The sequence below is a fragment of the Mus pahari genome, chromosome 19 (genome assembly GCF_900095145.1).
Source record: "Mus pahari chromosome 19, PAHARI_EIJ_v1.1, whole genome shotgun sequence".
In the NCBI taxonomy this organism is placed as follows: Eukaryota; Metazoa; Chordata; class Mammalia; order Rodentia; family Muridae; genus Mus; species Mus pahari.
This window is the reverse complement of record NC_034608.1, coordinates 40,545,475-40,563,119: the sequence shown is the minus strand read 5'-3', so window position 1 is coordinate 40,563,119 and position 17,645 is coordinate 40,545,475. Positions and strand designations below refer to the sequence as shown.

Here is a 17,645-nt window from a genome sequence, read left to right as displayed (position 1 = left end):
CTCTCCCCCTCTCTCTCCCTCTCTCCTCTTCTCTACCCTTCTACCCACTTCACCCCCCCATTCCCGTATAATAAACCTCTCCCACGTGGAACACCTTGGCCTGGTTTGCTGCCTGGTTTATCAGCTCAAAATATAAAAACCAGTGTGTCCCTGTATTATTTATTCTATTGCCATCTCACAGAAGGCAACAGGCCCATGCCCGTGCCTCCTCCTCTTCAAATATGCCATCCTCAGTTCTCATCAGAGATTCTTTATTTAAAGAAGAACCATGGGGTTGTGGACTGTGAGAGGAAGCCTGCTAAAGTCGGTGAAACTATACTAACTTTCTGAGATTTTTTTCTTTTGAGAAAGGAGAAACAAAACACAGGCAGACCAGTGGGTTGTCTCAGCCTGAGCAGGTGGCCTGTGCCCTGATACCATTTTCATGTGCCTCCTGATCCACGCAATTGTTATCAGGGTGCTTCCTCATCCGTTAACCCTGAGTGTCTAGAGACAGTACACACTAGAAAATCTCTCTCAAAGGGAAGAGCCTAAAGTCCCTTTTAGTTTTTTATTTGTTGCTGTGATAAAACACCATTACGAAGCCAGATGAGGCACTGGATGCCTTTAATCTCAGCACAGGCAGGTGGACATCTGTGAGTTCAAGGCTACCTTGCTTTATATGGCAAGTTCCAGGATAAGCAGGGCTTCATAGTTTCTCTCTCTCTTTTTTTTTTTTAAATCTTTCTTTAAAAAAAGAAAAGAAAGAATGGTCTAGTCGGTCATCAATGGGAGGAGAGGCCCTTGGTCCTATGAAGGTTCTATGCCCCAGTATAGGGGAATGCCTGGGCCAGGAATGGGAGTGGGTGGGTTGGGGAGAAGGGGGATGGGGGAGAGGATAGGGGATTTTCGAAGTGGAAACTAGGAAATGGGATAACATTTGAAATGTAAATAAAGAAAGTATCTTTAAAAATAAAAATAAGAAAAAAGAAAAGAAAGAACGAATGAAATACCTAAACCACCGCCCCCCCCCCACACACACCATGATTAACTGTAACTTAAGAGCAAAGTTCATTTTGGCTCAGGGTGGTAGAGGCATAGGAGCTCATGAAAACAGTGTGGAGGCACGGCAGCAAGCTGCAGTGGTGGTGACCAGAGCATGAGGCTGAGAGCTCACACTCTCAGCCCAGTATGAAGCAGAGAGAACAAACTGGACAGGGGAGAGGGTGTTCTAATGCCAAAGCCTGCCCCAGTGGTGCACGTCCTCCAGCAACCTGTTCTGCCCAAACCTCCCCCAACAGTGCCCTTCCTGTTCAAAACCAATACAATGTATTAGTTTTATCGGCCTAGCATGCCATGTTTCCGGGATTTTTTACGTTTTCCAAGAGTTTAGACCTTGGAGTGGTGGGGAGGGAGCTGCAGTTCTGGGGTGGTGAAGATGGCTTGATATAGACAGAAAGTGTTAACTTGACAGAGTCACAAGGACAGGGAGCAAAACAATGTTCTAACTAACAGTGGCTCTGCTGAACAGTTCTGCTTTCCTGTGTTGGGAGAGAGCAGCTCTCTGCCATGTGAGTGGTGTTGTTATTAGATCCTTTCAGAAGAAAGACTGTTGGGAAGACAGAGAACAGAGAAGGAATGTTGTCGCATTCCATTCAAAGTGCTATTTTAAAGCCTGTCACAGTTAACAAAGATCAGGAACGAGCCAAGGCACAAGCTGAAACAAATACACATAAATAGATATGGAATCTACTAGTGATATATATATATATATATATATATATATATATATATATATATATATATATATTATGGGTGGTTTTATCTGTATTATGACTGTGTGTCACATGTGTGCCTGGTGCCTAAAGAGGACAGAAGAGGGTGTCAGATCTTCTGGGACTAGAGTTCCAGATCATTGTGGACACTGGGAATCGAACCCAAGTCTTCTGGAAGAGCAGCCAATGTTAACAACTCTCCAATGTTGCATATTAAATTTCGTTATGAATGAATATTTCTAATTGGCAAGTGCTTTGAATACATTATTAAATACCCATTATAGTCCTTTGAGGTAGACATTATTGAGTTCTATTTCGAAGATATGGAAACTGAACCCTAAGAGGTTGTTCTCAGACTACAAAATTGGCAGAGCTGGGAAACAGAGCCAGGCTCTTTTGACTACAAAGTTCACTTTATTTAGGTTATTGATTATTCTGCTTTGCTGATGGCATTTATCATAAGCTGCTTCATTCAGCAGGTTTGTTTCTAAGTTGTCTAAGTCCCTCGGGGACATTTATCATTCTTACTTCTTAGTTGAAAGGCCTCACAAACAGTAGGCAATTAATATGTGTTCTGTTGAGTGCTAATCATTACAACTTTGTCTGTTTTTCTCCCTGCAGTTATGTGAATAAGAATAGGACCCACAGACTCATATTTGAAAGCTTAGTCAGGGACTGGCACTGTTTGAAAGGATTAGAAGGATTAGGAGGCCTGGTTTTATTGGAGTAGGCGTGGCCTCGTTGAAGGAGACATGCCACTGGAGATGGGCTTTGAGGATTCAAAGCCCAGGCCAGGCCAGGCCAGGGCTTCCTCTCTCTGTCTGTGGATCAGGATGTACCTCTTAGCTGCTTCTCCAGCACTGTGGCTGCCATGCTTACTGCCACCGAGTCTGAAACAGTAAGCAAGTCCCCAGTTAAACGCCTTCTTTTATACGAATTGCTTGGTTATGGTGTCTCTTCGCAGAAATAAAAAACAGTGACTAAGACATGTCCCTAACTTTTTATTGAAATGTCAAGAATTTATTGGAATATTTCAAAAATAGTTAACACATACATTGTTTTTTCCACCTATAGTCACCAATTGTTAATATTTTTTCATATCTGTTTGTTGTTTCTTTTTCTCCTGTTTTCTGTTTTAGCCATTTAAGAGTTAGTAGCAGTTTCTCACTTTACCCCCATCACTGTGGCAGCCTCCTTGCAGATGTCTTTCCTCCTCCCCGGGGCCTCAGCTGAACCTAGGAGATGACCCTCTCATCCCTCCCTCCAGCCCATGCCCACTCTTCTGAGTCAGACCCTGATACCTAGAAACACTGAGACCCAGACTGTCAGAGAAGAATTAATGCCAGTAATCCTAAAATTATCCCACAAAATAGAAACTGAGAAACATTACTTAATTCTTTTTATGAGGCCACAATTGACCTGCTACCTAAAGAAAGAAAAAAATTAAAAACCAATATCCCTCAATGAATCTAGAAGCAAAAATTCTGAATAATTAAAGAACTAAAGAGCCCTCATCCCCAGTCTGACGTTTTACTACCAAGCAGCTACAGTAATAAAAACAGCATGGTATCAGCATAGACACACTGACCAATGGAATAGAACTAAGACCCTGGCAGAAGTCCACATACACATGAACACCTGATTTTGTCAAAGAAGCCAAAAACACACGCTGGTAAAAAGCAGCATCTTCAACAAGTGATGCTGGTCATACGGGGTGGCTGCATGGAGAAGAGTGCAAATACGTCCATGTTTATCACCCTGCACAGAACTGCACACCAAATGCATCATGGAACTCAACTTTGGGCTGAATACACTGAACCTGACAGGAGAGAAAGTGGCGACTAGTCTTGAATTCATTGGCACAGTAGATGACTTTCTGAACAGAGCACCAAGAGCACAGGCACTGAGAACATGAATACATGGGACCTTATATAACTGAAAGACTTCTGTATGGCAAAGGACACCAGACTCTGTTAGTTCTTATTACTGGGAAGACCATGACCACAGCAACTCTGATAAAGGAAGACATTTGCTTGGGGCTGGCTTATAGGTTCAGAGGTTTAGTCCATTATCATCATAGTGGGAAGTATGACAGGGCACAGGCAGACATGGTGCTGTAGAAGGAGCTGAGAGTTCTACATCTGGATCAGCAGGAAGAGATATCCTGGGCCTGGATCGAGCATTCTGAAACCTCAAAGTCTTCCCCAGTGGCACATTTCCTCTAGTTAGGCCACACAGTGTCCTAATCCTTTCAAATAGTGCCACTACCTATGAGTGGGGGTGGGGTGGGGGCATTTTCTTTCAAACCACTAGGGCCTCATTCAGACAAAGAAGCAAACTACAGAATGGGAAAAGATTTATTTTTACCAACTAAACATCCTATGGAGGGCTAATATCCAAAATAAAAAATAACCAAATTGGCTACCCCAAAATGGGGCACAAGACTAAACAAGGAGTTCTTAAAAGATGAAACACAAACAGATGAGAAACACTTAAAAATATCCAACATCCTTAGTCATCAGGGAAATGTAAATCAAAACTACCTTGAGATTTTATCTTATACCACTCTGAGTCATGAAGATCAATGAAACAAATGACAGCTCATGCTGGCAAGGGTCCAAGGAAAGGGGAACACTCCTGCATTGCTGCTGGGAGTGTGCACTTGCAGCCACTACGGAAATCAGTGTGGGAGTTCCTCAGGAAGTTGGGGATAGATCTACCTCAAGATCCAGCTATACCAAGCTTAGGCATATACACCGTCTTCTTCACTGTCTCTGATACTTATATGTGGTCTCTTTGGGGTTTTTATAATCTGGGCACCACAAAAGGATGTTCTGATATAGCAAACATGTGGAAGGACACTTGATGAAGGCGTATAAATATAACCCCACAGACAGTGGATGACAGGCACTGAGCATTGGTTTAGTTTGTTCTGCCTCACTGTTTTTTTTGCTAACAACACACATGTATTGGTTTGTCTTATATAGTGTTGTTGAGCTCAATTTGTGGTACCACTGCCATAGAGAGAAACTTGCCCAAGAACTGCTCGTGAAGTTCCTGTGACAATTTGCCATTTCAGTGGCCTTGCCTTGGGCTGGTTGGCGAGTCTTGCAGTTTCTTCAGGATTGAATTACAGTTGCTGATTTGTACCTGATGTCTGCCTTGCCGAAAGGACTGGATTGTAACTGCTAGTCCATGTGTGTTATCTGCCTGCCTAGAGGGCTGGTCTGCAGCTGCTAAGTCATATTTGATGTTTGCTAGAGGACTGAACTGCTGAGAAAGACGACCAAGCCTGCCCCCAAAGAACGAAGGCTGAACAGGTCCACGTCTCCCATAGCCACTACTTCTGCTGGGTGGCAGGCTAGAGGAGAGGTTGAACCCTTATTAAAAGTAGGTTGCAAAGAAAATTTATGCCTACACAAAAGTTGTGGGAGTAACCAACAGCTATTTGATTGGATTTAAAACCCACCTCATGAGTCTGACGTGCCTCACTCTGCTTTGGTGGCCAAGAACCTGAGACTAGATAGATCTAGGAGAAAACCAAATGCTACTGTTCTAAAAAAGGAATATAGGTATATAATGAGTCCTAATAATATTCCACTATATCTGTTGTTTTTAAAACACAATCCCAAACGTTCAATTTACCACATGAAGACTTAGAAGCCAGAAAGCTCTGTTGAAAGCCCATTAGCTCAGAGAAGCAGAGAAAGCAGCTGACTTTCCTCTCTGACATTCTACAAGAAAAAAGCTTTCTCCCTTTCTATGCTGTCTTAAACACTATTCAACTCAGAGACTGTCCTTTAGCTCACTTTCTCTCAGTTGGTTGCTTGCTGTACCTCTTGACCTGTCGGTGACTTTATTTAGCTTGTTTTTACAGAAAGCTCTTGGGTGTGCTAGGGTTGAGCCACACCAGAATAAGGGTTTTCCAGTGCACAGACCTAGGGTTCTAAATATGAGCAAATATCCTGCAACAACTCATGAATCAGTGCCTCTTTCAGTCATCTTCAGAGAAGCTTCCTCCTAAAGAAGATGGGAACTAAGACAGAGACTCACAACTGGACAATGTTCAGAGGGTGAGAGACCTTGGAACACTCAGTCCTAAATGGGATGTCTCCATCAAATCTCTCCCCTCAGGGCTCAGGCAACTGGAAGAGAAGTGGAAAGACTCTAAGAGCCAGAGGGGTTGGAGGATGATACCAAGGAAACAGCCTCTTCCAGACACAACAGGATTGAGTTGTGTAAGTGATGGTAGAGAAACTACAGAACTACAGGTCTTGCAGTTGCAAGTCAGGTGGTACTTCCCTTTTGAGACTGGAAGTGGACACAAGATTCCATCTGTAACAGGAAACTATTTCTAATTAACATCCACTTGCAAAGAAAACAAAATGGCTGTCTTCAGTGGAGTCTCCATGCCCAACCGTAGATAGACAACACAAAATGAACTCAATGGTTCTGAGTTTGGGCCTTTTGTTTTGTTTTTACTTGTGTTTTGTGTGTATGTTAACGATTCTGTGTTTATGTGTCTTCTCTTCTCGTACTTCCTCTTTATTATTTTTCTTTTTTAAAAATTCTGGTTTGTTTGACTACTTGTATGCTAAAGAGAGAAATAAAGAAGGCGTGGAGTCAGGTGGTTGGGGGAGTTTGGGGGAATCTGGGAGGAGCTGGGGGTGGGGAAACCATGACCAGGATACGTTACATGAAAAAATTATGTTCAACAAAAAAAGTTAGTGGTAGACATGTCAACAAATATTTCCAAAAAGGCCATTTGTACATAACCAAGGCACATTTCCCTCAGATTCTATGTTGTTGTAGTACCAGTGTAGTAGTGTAGTAGTATACTAGTGCAGTAGTGTACTCAAATCTCCTCAGTTGCTTGGCTGTGTTCCTCAATAGCCCGTTGGTTTTATCCACAGTCCAACTGAGAATCACAAAAGCACTTTAGCATTAAATCTTTTTTTCTTCTTAAACTTGGAACTGACTGGTACCCTTGTCCTCATCTTTCATGACATTGAAGACTGAGCAGTTGCTTTGCAGAAGGTCCCTTAATTAGGATTTGCTTTGTCGCCCATTGACAAATTCCACGCTTTGTTAAGAATACTGACTTGTGGGCTGGAGAGAGGGCTCAGCAGTTAAAGGCTGGGCTCACAACCAAGAATAGAAGAATATCGACTTGTGTCCCTGCCTGTGCCCCACAGGGCACAAGAAGCTAGCTTGAATCACTTGGTGAAGGCGATTTTCTGGCTGTGAAGGTCCTTCCCACTTCAGTAAATAATCCGCGGAGTGACTCCTGGGAACCATCGGGATCTCCTTAGCCGTTTGCTGAGGAGTCCGTTGTCACTACGGTGGCTCTAAAGCAGTGGTGTGCTCCTTGCACAATTTCTGCGACATTGATTTCTCTAAGAAGAGCTCTCTCTCCATCTCCTCTCTCTTGAACTAACTTGCATGCTCTACAAGCCCGCAGTCGCCTAACCCCTAGGGCCTGGGTTTTCTCATTCTGCACTCTGGCTTGCAGCTCGTGTCCGCAGAGCCCGCCCGCGCCCCTTCAGGGGACAGTAGCCACGGCTTCGGCACGTTCTCGCGAGAGCCGCGCCTCCCGGCCCAGCTAGGGTCCTCAAAGGCCTTTCGGCCATTTCCACACCACCCCGCGCCGGTCACCCGCCGGCAGGGCCTCCACTGCGCACGCGCAGCCGGACAGTTGGCGGCGCGCGAGGGGGTGGGGCCTGCGCGTCGGGTCTGAGGCGCGGCGCCGCGCCGCGCGCACTCGCGCTAGGGGGCGACGGGCGCGCAGGCGCGCAGGCGCGGCGGGGGGAGCGAGGTCGCGCAGGCGCAGACGGCGTTGGTTCGAGAAGACCTTCAGCGTTGCCTTGGTGGAGCGGGACGGGCCCACCCTCCGGTTGTAGGTGAGGCGGCCGCTGCTGCGGGCCGGGTGGGCGGCCGGCCGGCGGGCCTGACGAGCCGGCCGAGGCCGTGGAGGAGGAGCTGAGGGGCGCCGGCCTAGGGCGAGGCGAGGCGGGGGAAGACTCCGCTGCCCGGACCCTGCTGGTCGCCCGAGGGCGGGAGTCGCCGCCCTGGGCCGGCCGCGACCTTCCGCCGCGCCCGGCGTGCGCTCTGGCGGTCTGCCCGGGGCCAGGCTGGAAGGAGGGCGGTTTCTAGAGAGGACGAGTCCTGGAACCCCCAAACCTACACCCGACCCTGTCCTCACCCCCTCTCTCTGACGGGTCCAGCACCTGTCAGGCGTGTCTTGCACTCCCGATGGCCCAAGGGTGGATGATCTTCATGCATCTTAAAAAGCAGAAACAAGGAACAAAAGAGAAGCCGTCTCCTCTAGTTAGTGCCTTTTGTTGTCCTCTCCGGCTCTAATGCAGCCCCAGGGCATGGTGCATAGCCGTGTTGTTGCGCTAAGACGATTGGGAGGTTGTAGCTTGTGCCTCTCGAGTAACATGGAGTCTGGGTTTTCTCAATTTTTTTGCTTGATCATACCAGCAGTGCATTTCCCATCAGGATCATGGGCCGGAATAAGGGACAGTTTGGGCATGAACGACTTCAGTTAGCCACTTGACTTTTGCAAAGTGGTGATTTTTGAGATCAAAACGCTAAAAGCAGCTTGTAAATAGCACTAGTTTCGACCACCTTGGAGTATTTTCTCCCTGATCAGTATGAAAACCTAAAACTGCATAAACGTTTCAGTCTGAATACGTAAGACCTGCGTTTCCTCCCTCCTAGAATGATGGCAAAAGATGTGCATTACTACCGGGACTGTAAAATTACCCTGTTAGTGGACTCCAAACTCTATAACATAGAGCAGAATTTTATTATAGATTGATGTAGAACATCAGTACCACTCATTTTCCTTGACTCCTTAACTTTTCCTTGGATAAAACCCATGGCATCAATTACAGATCTATTCTATGTAAGATAAGTGCTTTACTCATATGCCATCCCCATTTCTCTATAATTTTGGGGTGTGTGTGAACTTGTTTATGTGGTATGTGTACACGTTTGTGCGCACATACGTATGCATGTGGAGCCCAGTAATTGATGTTGGGTATAGGTCTTCTCACTGAACTGAGAGAGCCCTAGGGATCCTCCTGTCTCTGCTTTTTGCCTACCCCAATGCTGTGTGGGTCCTGGAGATTCATACTCAGTTCCTCATGCTTGTGTGACAGACACTTTGCCAATTGAGCCATCTCCTTTGCCCCGACTTTATATATGATTTTTTTTTTTTTTGTATGCTCTTTCTTAACTTTATACCATAGTGCGTGCATGTGATAGGTACAAATTTTAAATGACTTTCCAGTTAGGAAATGAGTCTTGCTGAATCTGGTGGCACACAGCTATAATCCTAGCTCCCCGGAAACTAAGGACTATCATGTTGAGAGGTTAACCTTGCTACACAGTAGGATTGAGGCGATTCTGGGCTATAAACCAAGGCCCTGTTTATTTTTAGGCAAAAGCCTAGCAGGAATTAGATTAAGAGTTGGACTGACTGAGTATAAATATACAGGCTAGTTATTTAAATGATTTGCAAAGTGTCCATAGTTCAGGCATAGTGATTGTAACTGGAAGATGTGTTCAGCCTGTTGATTTGACACAACTTCATCTACAAAGTTCATGGTCAATAACTTTGTCATCTATTAAGGTCAGACAGTCAGGCTTTTTTTTTTTTTTCTCTTTATTCATTATGTAGCACCCCTAGCTTGCTTCAGATGTACACATTGTGTCTGCCTTTGCCTTCTGAGTGCTGGGGTTGAAGTCATGTTTCCCCATGTCCACCCTGTGTTTTATTTATTTATCTTTATTCATTTATATATTTCATGTGTGCATGCTTTTGCTTCTGCCCATGTGGGCCAATCAGAGGATGACTTAGGGGAGTTGGTTCTACCACCCATGTGTTCTGGCATCAGAGTCAGGTTGTTAGGTTTGGCGAGAAGCACCTCGTTGAGCTATCTTAGCCCCAAATGAGAGAATTAGTTAGTTTGATGTGTTTAGAAGCCTGCATGCCACTGCATGACACTATTTGTGTCAGAAGACAACTTGTGCCGAGTTGGTTCTCTCCTTCCACCGAGTGTGTCTGAGGGATAGAACTCAGGTCATGAGTCTTGGCAGTTAGTCCTTAATTCCACCTCACTAACCTCAAATCTCCTGCTTTAATAAGTTTACTTTTTTGTAGGTAGAGTCACATTCATAGGTATTCTTGGCTGCATGTGGCCTGCATGTGGCCCCCAGGTGGGAGTGCCTGGAAGCTGACTGGTATTTTGGAATTTTCTGGTGTCATAAAATCCCGCTAATGGAGTTATTTGAGGTCGTTGAGTGATTGCTTAGACTTGGCTTTTGAGTCTTTAACAGGAAGACAATAGAAATTGCTGCAGGGATCTGCTGTGCAGAGGGATAAGGGAAGATGTGTTCACCGAGAATTCAGTATGAGGGTCTTACTGGCTTTCTACAGAAATTGGGTGAATTATGAGTAGATAAGATAGAAAGCACCTTGGTTTTCAAAGGTTTTAATTTCAAAGTTCACACCTATTTTTGGTAAGCAGGTTATTGCAGATAGATTCTATTCTATTTCTGGCTAATAGTAAAAGTATAACATTTAAAGAAAAGCTTTGGGAAAGATCATATCCTTGAATAGTATATTTCATTTAGTAGGTTTTAAAAATCTTTATTATATTGTGTGTTTGTATGTATATCAACTGTGTGCAGGTCCTTGCTGAGTGTGTCAAATCCCCTAGAGTTGTAGTTACAGGTGGTTACGGGCTGCCTGACACGTGCTCTTAATCGCTCAGCCACCACTCCAGCTTTCGTAGGTGGGCTTGTTGTTTGTTTGTTTCTTCATTTGTGTTTTGAGATAGGATCTTGGAACCCAGACTGATCATGGATTTGATGTCCTCCTACTGTAGTCTGTTGAGACATCTGGTCCAGTCTCTTGAAGCCTTTTATTTTATTTTAAATTTTGTTTTGAGACAGGGTCTGGCTAAGTTGTTGTGATTGGTCTGGAACTCTCTGTGTAGACAAGGCTGGCCTCACGCTGCCCTTGTCTGCCTCCTGCGTGCTGAGAATAAAGGCATGAACCACCACCACACCTAGCTTCAAAGCTTTTACATTTTATTTCTTCTTTTTAATTTTTTGTAATTTTGTGTGTGTGAGCGTTATGCCCAAATGCATGTCTATGTGCCACGTGTGTGGTGCCTATAGAGACCAGAAAAGGTCATTCATTATAGCCCTTGGAACTGGAGTTAAAGATATGTGAGAGGCCATGTTGACACCCTTTGGAAGAACAGCCAGCACTCTTAACTATTGAACTCTCTCCAGTCCCAGTGAAGCTTTTCTGGCATGGCTATAGTATGGGGATTGAACCTGAGGCCCCTGTGTGCTAGGCAAATGTTCTCAGTTCTCTTTAACCTGTTATTCTTGTCTTTGGATCAGTCTCACTAAGTTGCCCAGGCCTAGGCTCATTCTGTGGTCCTCTTGCATCAGCCTCTTTAGCTAGGATTGCAGGCTTGAACCATCAGGTCTTATTTTAGGGACTGAATTTCAGAGTAGCAAAATATAGCCAAGGCCTTTAACCCTCCCTCCTCCCAATCCCTACAGCCTCCCTTTTGGAGATTTCTCTAAGTTGCCTAGACTGGCCTTGAATTTGTTACTGTTGTGCTTCAGTAGCTGCGCAGAGATGGCAGGCATGCACCGGTGTACTTTTTTACTGTAGGGTGTGGTATTGGGATTGAAGCTGGATTCTCATACCTCAACCCTGAGGACTTAATTGCATGTTTTTACAGTTCCATAAAATTTTTCCTTTGTGGTCCAGGGAATAGCTCAGTTGCTAAAATACACAATCACGAGGATCTGAGTTTAACCTTCAAAACCCATTTGAAAAGGCCAGGCATAATTGTGTGTATGTGTAATCCCAGCTTTGAAGAGGTGTGAACAGGCAGAAGGACCTTGGGGCTCTGCGTAGCTAGCTCAGTGAAAGACCCCGTCTCAGAAAATGTAAATGGCACCTGAGGAATAAGACACATGCATGTGTGCCTGCACAAATGTGTACCTATCACACATACACAGTAAAAATGATAAACTCTGGATCTCAGGAGTAAACTCTTATTTTCTGGTTTTAGGACAGAACTCCATCTTCGAATTTTGATTGCATTAGGGTATAGTGTTAGTGGTGCAAAGGAAAAAAAACACCTTCTCGGGATGAAAGAGTGGAAGAGTTAGGAGTGAACATACTGAATGGTTAATCTTTGTTTTCATTTTCAAGATATGTGTAACACACCAACTTACTGCGACCTAGGAAAGGCTGCCAAGGATGTCTTTAACAAAGGGTATGGTAAGTACGCAGTGTAAATTTTATGTCCAGTTGGGGTTCGTGGTGAATTCTGAGGGTTCAGCTGCATGCTTTTACAGATCCTTAAAATGTTTGCTTTGTAGGCTGGGGAATAGTTCAGTTGGTGAAATGTGCAAGATATGTGCTGTTAGTAAAGTAAGGGAAAGTGACCATTAACGTACACCATAGGTATTAAGGGCTGCTAATAGCCTCTTACCTCTCATTCCTTAGGCTCCTCTGCAACATTAGGAGAGCAGTTGTTATACATACACACATACATAGGCATATCTAATATTATCTGTAATATGAAGTAGCATCCACATATAATATTTATGCCTCATTTCACTAGTTCTGGTTATGATTAAAGTGCTTATCCCCTTTCTGTATAGTATTTTGTTTTTTGTTTTTCTGTATTTTTTCTTGAGACAGGGTCTCACTATATAGCCCTGGCTGACCTGAGCTTGCTCTGTAGACCAGGCTGGCCTGGAATACACAGAGATCCACTTGCCTCTGCCTTCTGAGTACTGGGATTAAAGGTGTGTGCCACCATTCCCAGCCTGTACAATGCTTTTTAATATACTGATTTTTAATGACAGTAGAAATGTCATCTTTTTCTTTCTTTGATAAAATATGTTATCTTTATTCCAATTAGAAAATGTTCTAGGTTTTAAAATACTAAATTTTTGATTTTTCTGTTCTGTATACTTTTTTCCTTACTACTAATGTTTATTATATTTTTACCTTGCATACATGTACACATACACAAATGTACATATACATGTGCACGTACATATATATCCACAGCACATAGATATGTGAGTAATTTTAGATTTTAGAATAGTGCATTTTTCTTTTCTGTCTGTCTGTCTGTCTTCCTGTCTTTCTTTTTTTATACTTTAGAGGTATGAGTTTATTCATTTTTAGGGTATTTAGTATTATACTTCTTTTGTCATAAATCAGTTTCTTTTTAACTTCTTGTCTGATGAGAATACCATGTGTTTTCCATATGGGATGTGTAATGTATTACTTGCATATTTTTTAAGTTGAAAAAAACTGGAGCAAAAGCTAAATTTTGTATATTACTTTGTTTATGAATGTTTCTAGGGTTTGGCATGGTCAAAATAGATCTGAAAACCAAGTCATGTAGTGGAGTGGTGAGTACCTAATATGTTTCTAATGGTTAAAGAATGTTAATTTAAGGGAAGTGGTTTTAAAATAATGGTTTCCTGTTGTATAAACCAGCATGCCCTTGACACCGCTGCCTGCCCTACAGCGGCGCCCTTCTCAGACCCACTGGGACTGTGAAGCCAGGGGACGGTTAGGTTGGATTGGCAGCTGGAGTCTTTGTCTTCATAAGAGGATCAGGCATCTCACTCTGAGATGATACAGAATGTATATTTTTGACTCCCATCATATATGTAAAAAATTTCATGAATGTATATGAGTACTGAAACCTTTCATTATAATGATTTATAAAAATTTTATAAAAACAATTTCAATCTGTCTTTTTCATTATTAATTTATACAAAATATAGAAATATTATATATATATATATATATATATATATATATATATATATATATATATGTGCTTATTTTATATTTCTGAAAGTGAATTAATTTATTTTATGTGTATGGGCATTTTGCCTAGATGTATGTCTGTACCTGGTGTGGGCTTGGTGCCAGGAAAGCCAAAAAAGGCTGTCAGACCATTTGGAACTGGAGTTACAGTTGTGAGTCACCTTGTGATTGCTGGGAATCAAACCCTAGTCCTTTGGAAGACCTTGTTTTTATGTGGGTTTTTTTTTTATTGCTTTTTAAAAATATTATTATTATTATTATTGTTATTGTTGTTGTTTTGAAACAGGGTTTTTCTGTGTATCCCTGGATGTCCTGGAATTTGCTCTGTAGAACAGTCTGGCCTTGAATTCACAGAGATCCTCTGCCTCTCTGCCTCTCTGCCTCTCTGCCTCTCTGCCTCTGCCTCTGCCTCTGCCTCGAGTGCTGGGATTAAATGTTTGCACTTCTACCAGGCTCGGTTTTATGTATTTTAACTGATTCTCTTCCAGTCTTTTTGTTTTTTTGTTTTTCGAGACAGGGTTTCTCTGTATAGCCCTGGCTGTCCTGGAACTCACTTTGTAGACCAGGCTGACCTCGAACTCAGAAATCCGCCTGCCTCTGCCTCCCGATCTTCCAGTCTTTTTTATTGGAAGTTAAGATGTTGGCATATTTTTCAAAACATCATTAGACAGACATTCAGTAAATCTCAGTAAATAGATTAACTTTTTCTCCTGGTACTCTGTATTGAGCAGAGACAAGTGGATCTCTGTGTATTCCAGGCCAGCCTGGTCTACAGAGCAAGTTCAGGTCAGCCAGGGCTATATAGTGAGACCCTGTCTCAAGAAAAAAATACAGAAAAACAAAAAACAAAATATTATACGCCAGTGAATTGCACCCTAGCCCCCAGCTCTATTTTTACATTCTAATCTGAGACAAGGTCTTACTAAGGTGCCAGTGTTTTTTTTTGAACCCACCCTGTATCCCAGATAGGCTTGATCCTGCTGTGTTCCTGCTCAGCCTTCTAAGTAACTGGATGGTAGGCCTGTGTCACTAGGCCTAGTGGGCTAACTTTTTTCCTTCTCTTTTCTTTTTTATTCCTCCTTTTTCTTCTTCTTTTTTTTTCCTTTTTCTTTTTTCCCTTTTTTTGGTGCTGGATACCCAGGGCCTTGTGTGTGCTAGACAAGCCCTCAGCACTGACTCTTACCTGGGTGAACATTTAATTCACTGTCTTCTCTGATTTACAGGCTACTTCTTTATTCAGACGCATATAAGTTTTATTTGTGAATATAGTATTTAATTAGAAGATGAAAGGTGTGCGCCACTCATGTGATACTTTGCATTTTACTCTGCACAGCTGTGGTTTGCCTCTTTCTCTATCAGAAGTGAATATATGTGTGGCCTGCTGTTCTAAGGAGGCTATGGTTCTGTTGAAATAGGAAAACTGTACACATTTTAGAATTTTCACAAGTTACAGTAGTTGTGTTGGAAAAGTCAACTGTACCTTTCTCTCTTCCTTTCATGCTGCTGTGGTGCTGGTGTGCATTCAGATGGTGAGGAGAAAGCCTGCCTGTGTGCTTGTTTTGGGATTGCTTGTCTCTGTTAACCTAGGGTTAACTTCGTCTTTTGTTGTACATTGTTTATGTTTCACAGTGATCTTTGTCTGTGTTGCTTACGAACATTAAACACATAGCTGAGGATGCCGTTTTCATGTTGTAAATGTGTTTATACTTTACTTACTTGTCAAATTAGACCCAAATGGAGGCAGTGTCTGCACTTCAGCTTAGAACAGTGGTAGCCTTGCCTTTTCTTTGAATTTGTGTGTCTGGTGCTTTAGATTCTTGATAAAAGTGCCAGACTTTAACAGACAGAAGAAAGACGTGGAATAACACCAAAGTAGTTACTGTATTTGCCATTATTGGAAAGCAAATATAAAAACTACAATATTAGACAATTAGACAATATTAGACAATTATTAAAAGCAAACAGTTTTCACATTAAGGAGTTGACCTTAGCCGTTAAACATGGCTTATGCTGTATCATTTTTCTTAACGCCTTGCCCTAAGTGGACAGCATGGTTTTCATTTTAGAAGCTTCTTGTGTAGTGTTACAGATCGTACATAGTCCCCCACAGTTTCATCTGTGCAGAACTTGAGTTAGGGCTAAAGGGAGGATTCCTGTTGCCCTCAGTGAAACAGACTGTTTAGGAAGGGTTGCCGTCCATTGCTGCTGGCCAGATTTCAGAAACGCTCCTTGAGAACAGGGCCAGGCAGACGTTTCCTTCCGGGCAGTCACAGGTTGTCAGTGACAGGTATTGACTGTTTGCGTCCCTTAGAAGGTCTTTTCCTAACTGCTAGTTGTCACACGATGGAAAGGACACTGAGATTGGGAGGTAGATACACTTACAGCATTCAAAGCGATTATTTGATACTTTAGAGGGTAGGCCTGATGGAGGAGAAGGAAAAAGGAATTAAAAATTCTGTTTTATTGTGAAAATAGATTGTCGTTTGAAAGTGCTTATGGTAAAAGTTTTACAGATAGTTTTGTGGTTGAAGCATTCACGTTTGACAATACTGTAAATATACTTGAGTGCTATATGTCAGTATATAATTGAAAAGGATCACGTTTACGTTGAGTGCATTTGTTCACTGTGTTTTTCCTTTCCTAGTGCTGGGATGGAACCCAGGTCCTTGAGCACACTAGGCAAGCACTTTACCATTAAGCTACTTCACATGCCCATAAAAATACATTTTTAAAAACAGTAGGGCTGGTGAGATGGCTCAGTGGGTAAGAGCACCCGACTGCTCTTCCAAAGGTGCAGAGTTCAAATCTCAGCAACCACATAGTGGCTCATAACCATCCATAACAAGATCTGATGCCCTCTTCTGGAGTGTCTGAAGACAGCTACAGTGTACTTACATATAATAAATAAATAAATCTTTAAAAAAAAAAAAACAAAAAAAAACAGTAGTTGGGGCTGGAGAGATGGCTCAGCAGTTGAAAGCATTTGCTGTACTCGCAGAGGACCCAGGTTTGGTTCCTAGCACCACATACAGTTTACACCTGCCTGTAACTCTATTTCCATTGTGTCCAATTCCCTTTCTGGTCTTGATGGGCACCAGGCATACACATAGTATACATACATATATATACAGACATTCATATAGACACATAAAACTAAATCAGTCATAACTAAACAATAGGCTGATGCTGCAGCTCAGTGATAGAGATATGGGCAGGGCCTTGGATCCCATCCCTAGCACACCCCACCTCTACCCTTCACTCCATCCCACCTCCACCCTCCACTTCACCCCCACACTTTTACTACCCCTGCTTACAAAGTACTAAACTGTTGATTATGAAAAGAAAGTGGAAGCTAGTGTTTAGGTTTTTAATCACCTCTAGATTTACTGTTTGACAAGTATTATAGAGACTCGATAGTCATCTTAGGCCAAGAAAGTGAGATTCTCAAAATTCAGTATTTTTACCTTTTTAATAAAGGCATTTATTTCCATGAGAGATATTGTTCTCTTAAAGTTAAAATTTTAATATGCTCATTAAAAAAGAATATGTGGAATAATAAATATCAGTAAGAAGGGAGGAGTAATGGAATATTCTAAACCTGGTTAGAGACAGAAAGGAAGCAGAAGGTATGTTGTTGAAGGATAGGGTTGGTTTCTGTTTGGTGAAATCATTTTAAAATAATTATTTTTTTCTTGTCTACCAGGAATTTTCTACTTCAGGTCATGCTTATACTGATACAGGGAAAGCATCAGGCAACCTAGAGACCAAATATAAGGTCTGCAACTATGGGCTCACCTTCACCCAAAAGTGGAATACAGACAATACTCTTGGGACAGAAATCTCTTGGGAGAATAAGGTAAGAAAAAGCACTAGAAGCTATTTGTAGGTTTAATGGTTCCTTTTTTTTTTTTAAGATTTATTTATTTATTTATTTATTATATGTAAATACACTGTAGCTGTCCTCAGACACTCCAGAAGAGGGAGTCAGATCT

General features: G+C 42.5%; 1 protein-coding gene across 2 annotated transcripts in view; it reads left to right on the top strand.

Moving 5' to 3' along the window:
• The first annotated feature begins 7,529 nt into the window (after positions 1-7,529).
• Vdac3 (voltage dependent anion channel 3) overlaps positions 7,530-17,645 on the top strand; it is a 16,753-nt gene continuing 6,637 nt past the window's right edge. Inside the window, exons 1-5 of one of the 2 annotated variants that reach the window (XM_021218744.1) lie at positions 7,530-7,654; positions 12,007-12,075; positions 13,177-13,226; positions 15,180-15,182; positions 17,357-17,509. In XM_021218744.1, the coding sequence (XP_021074403.1) occupies positions 12,009-12,075; positions 13,177-13,226; positions 15,180-15,182; positions 17,357-17,509 (273 nt within the window). In that variant the 5' untranslated portion in view covers positions 7,530-7,654; positions 12,007-12,008. The remainder of the gene's footprint in view (positions 7,655-12,006; positions 12,076-13,176; positions 13,227-15,179; positions 15,183-17,356; positions 17,510-17,645) is intronic. The other variant, XM_021218745.1, reaches the window with a different exon arrangement.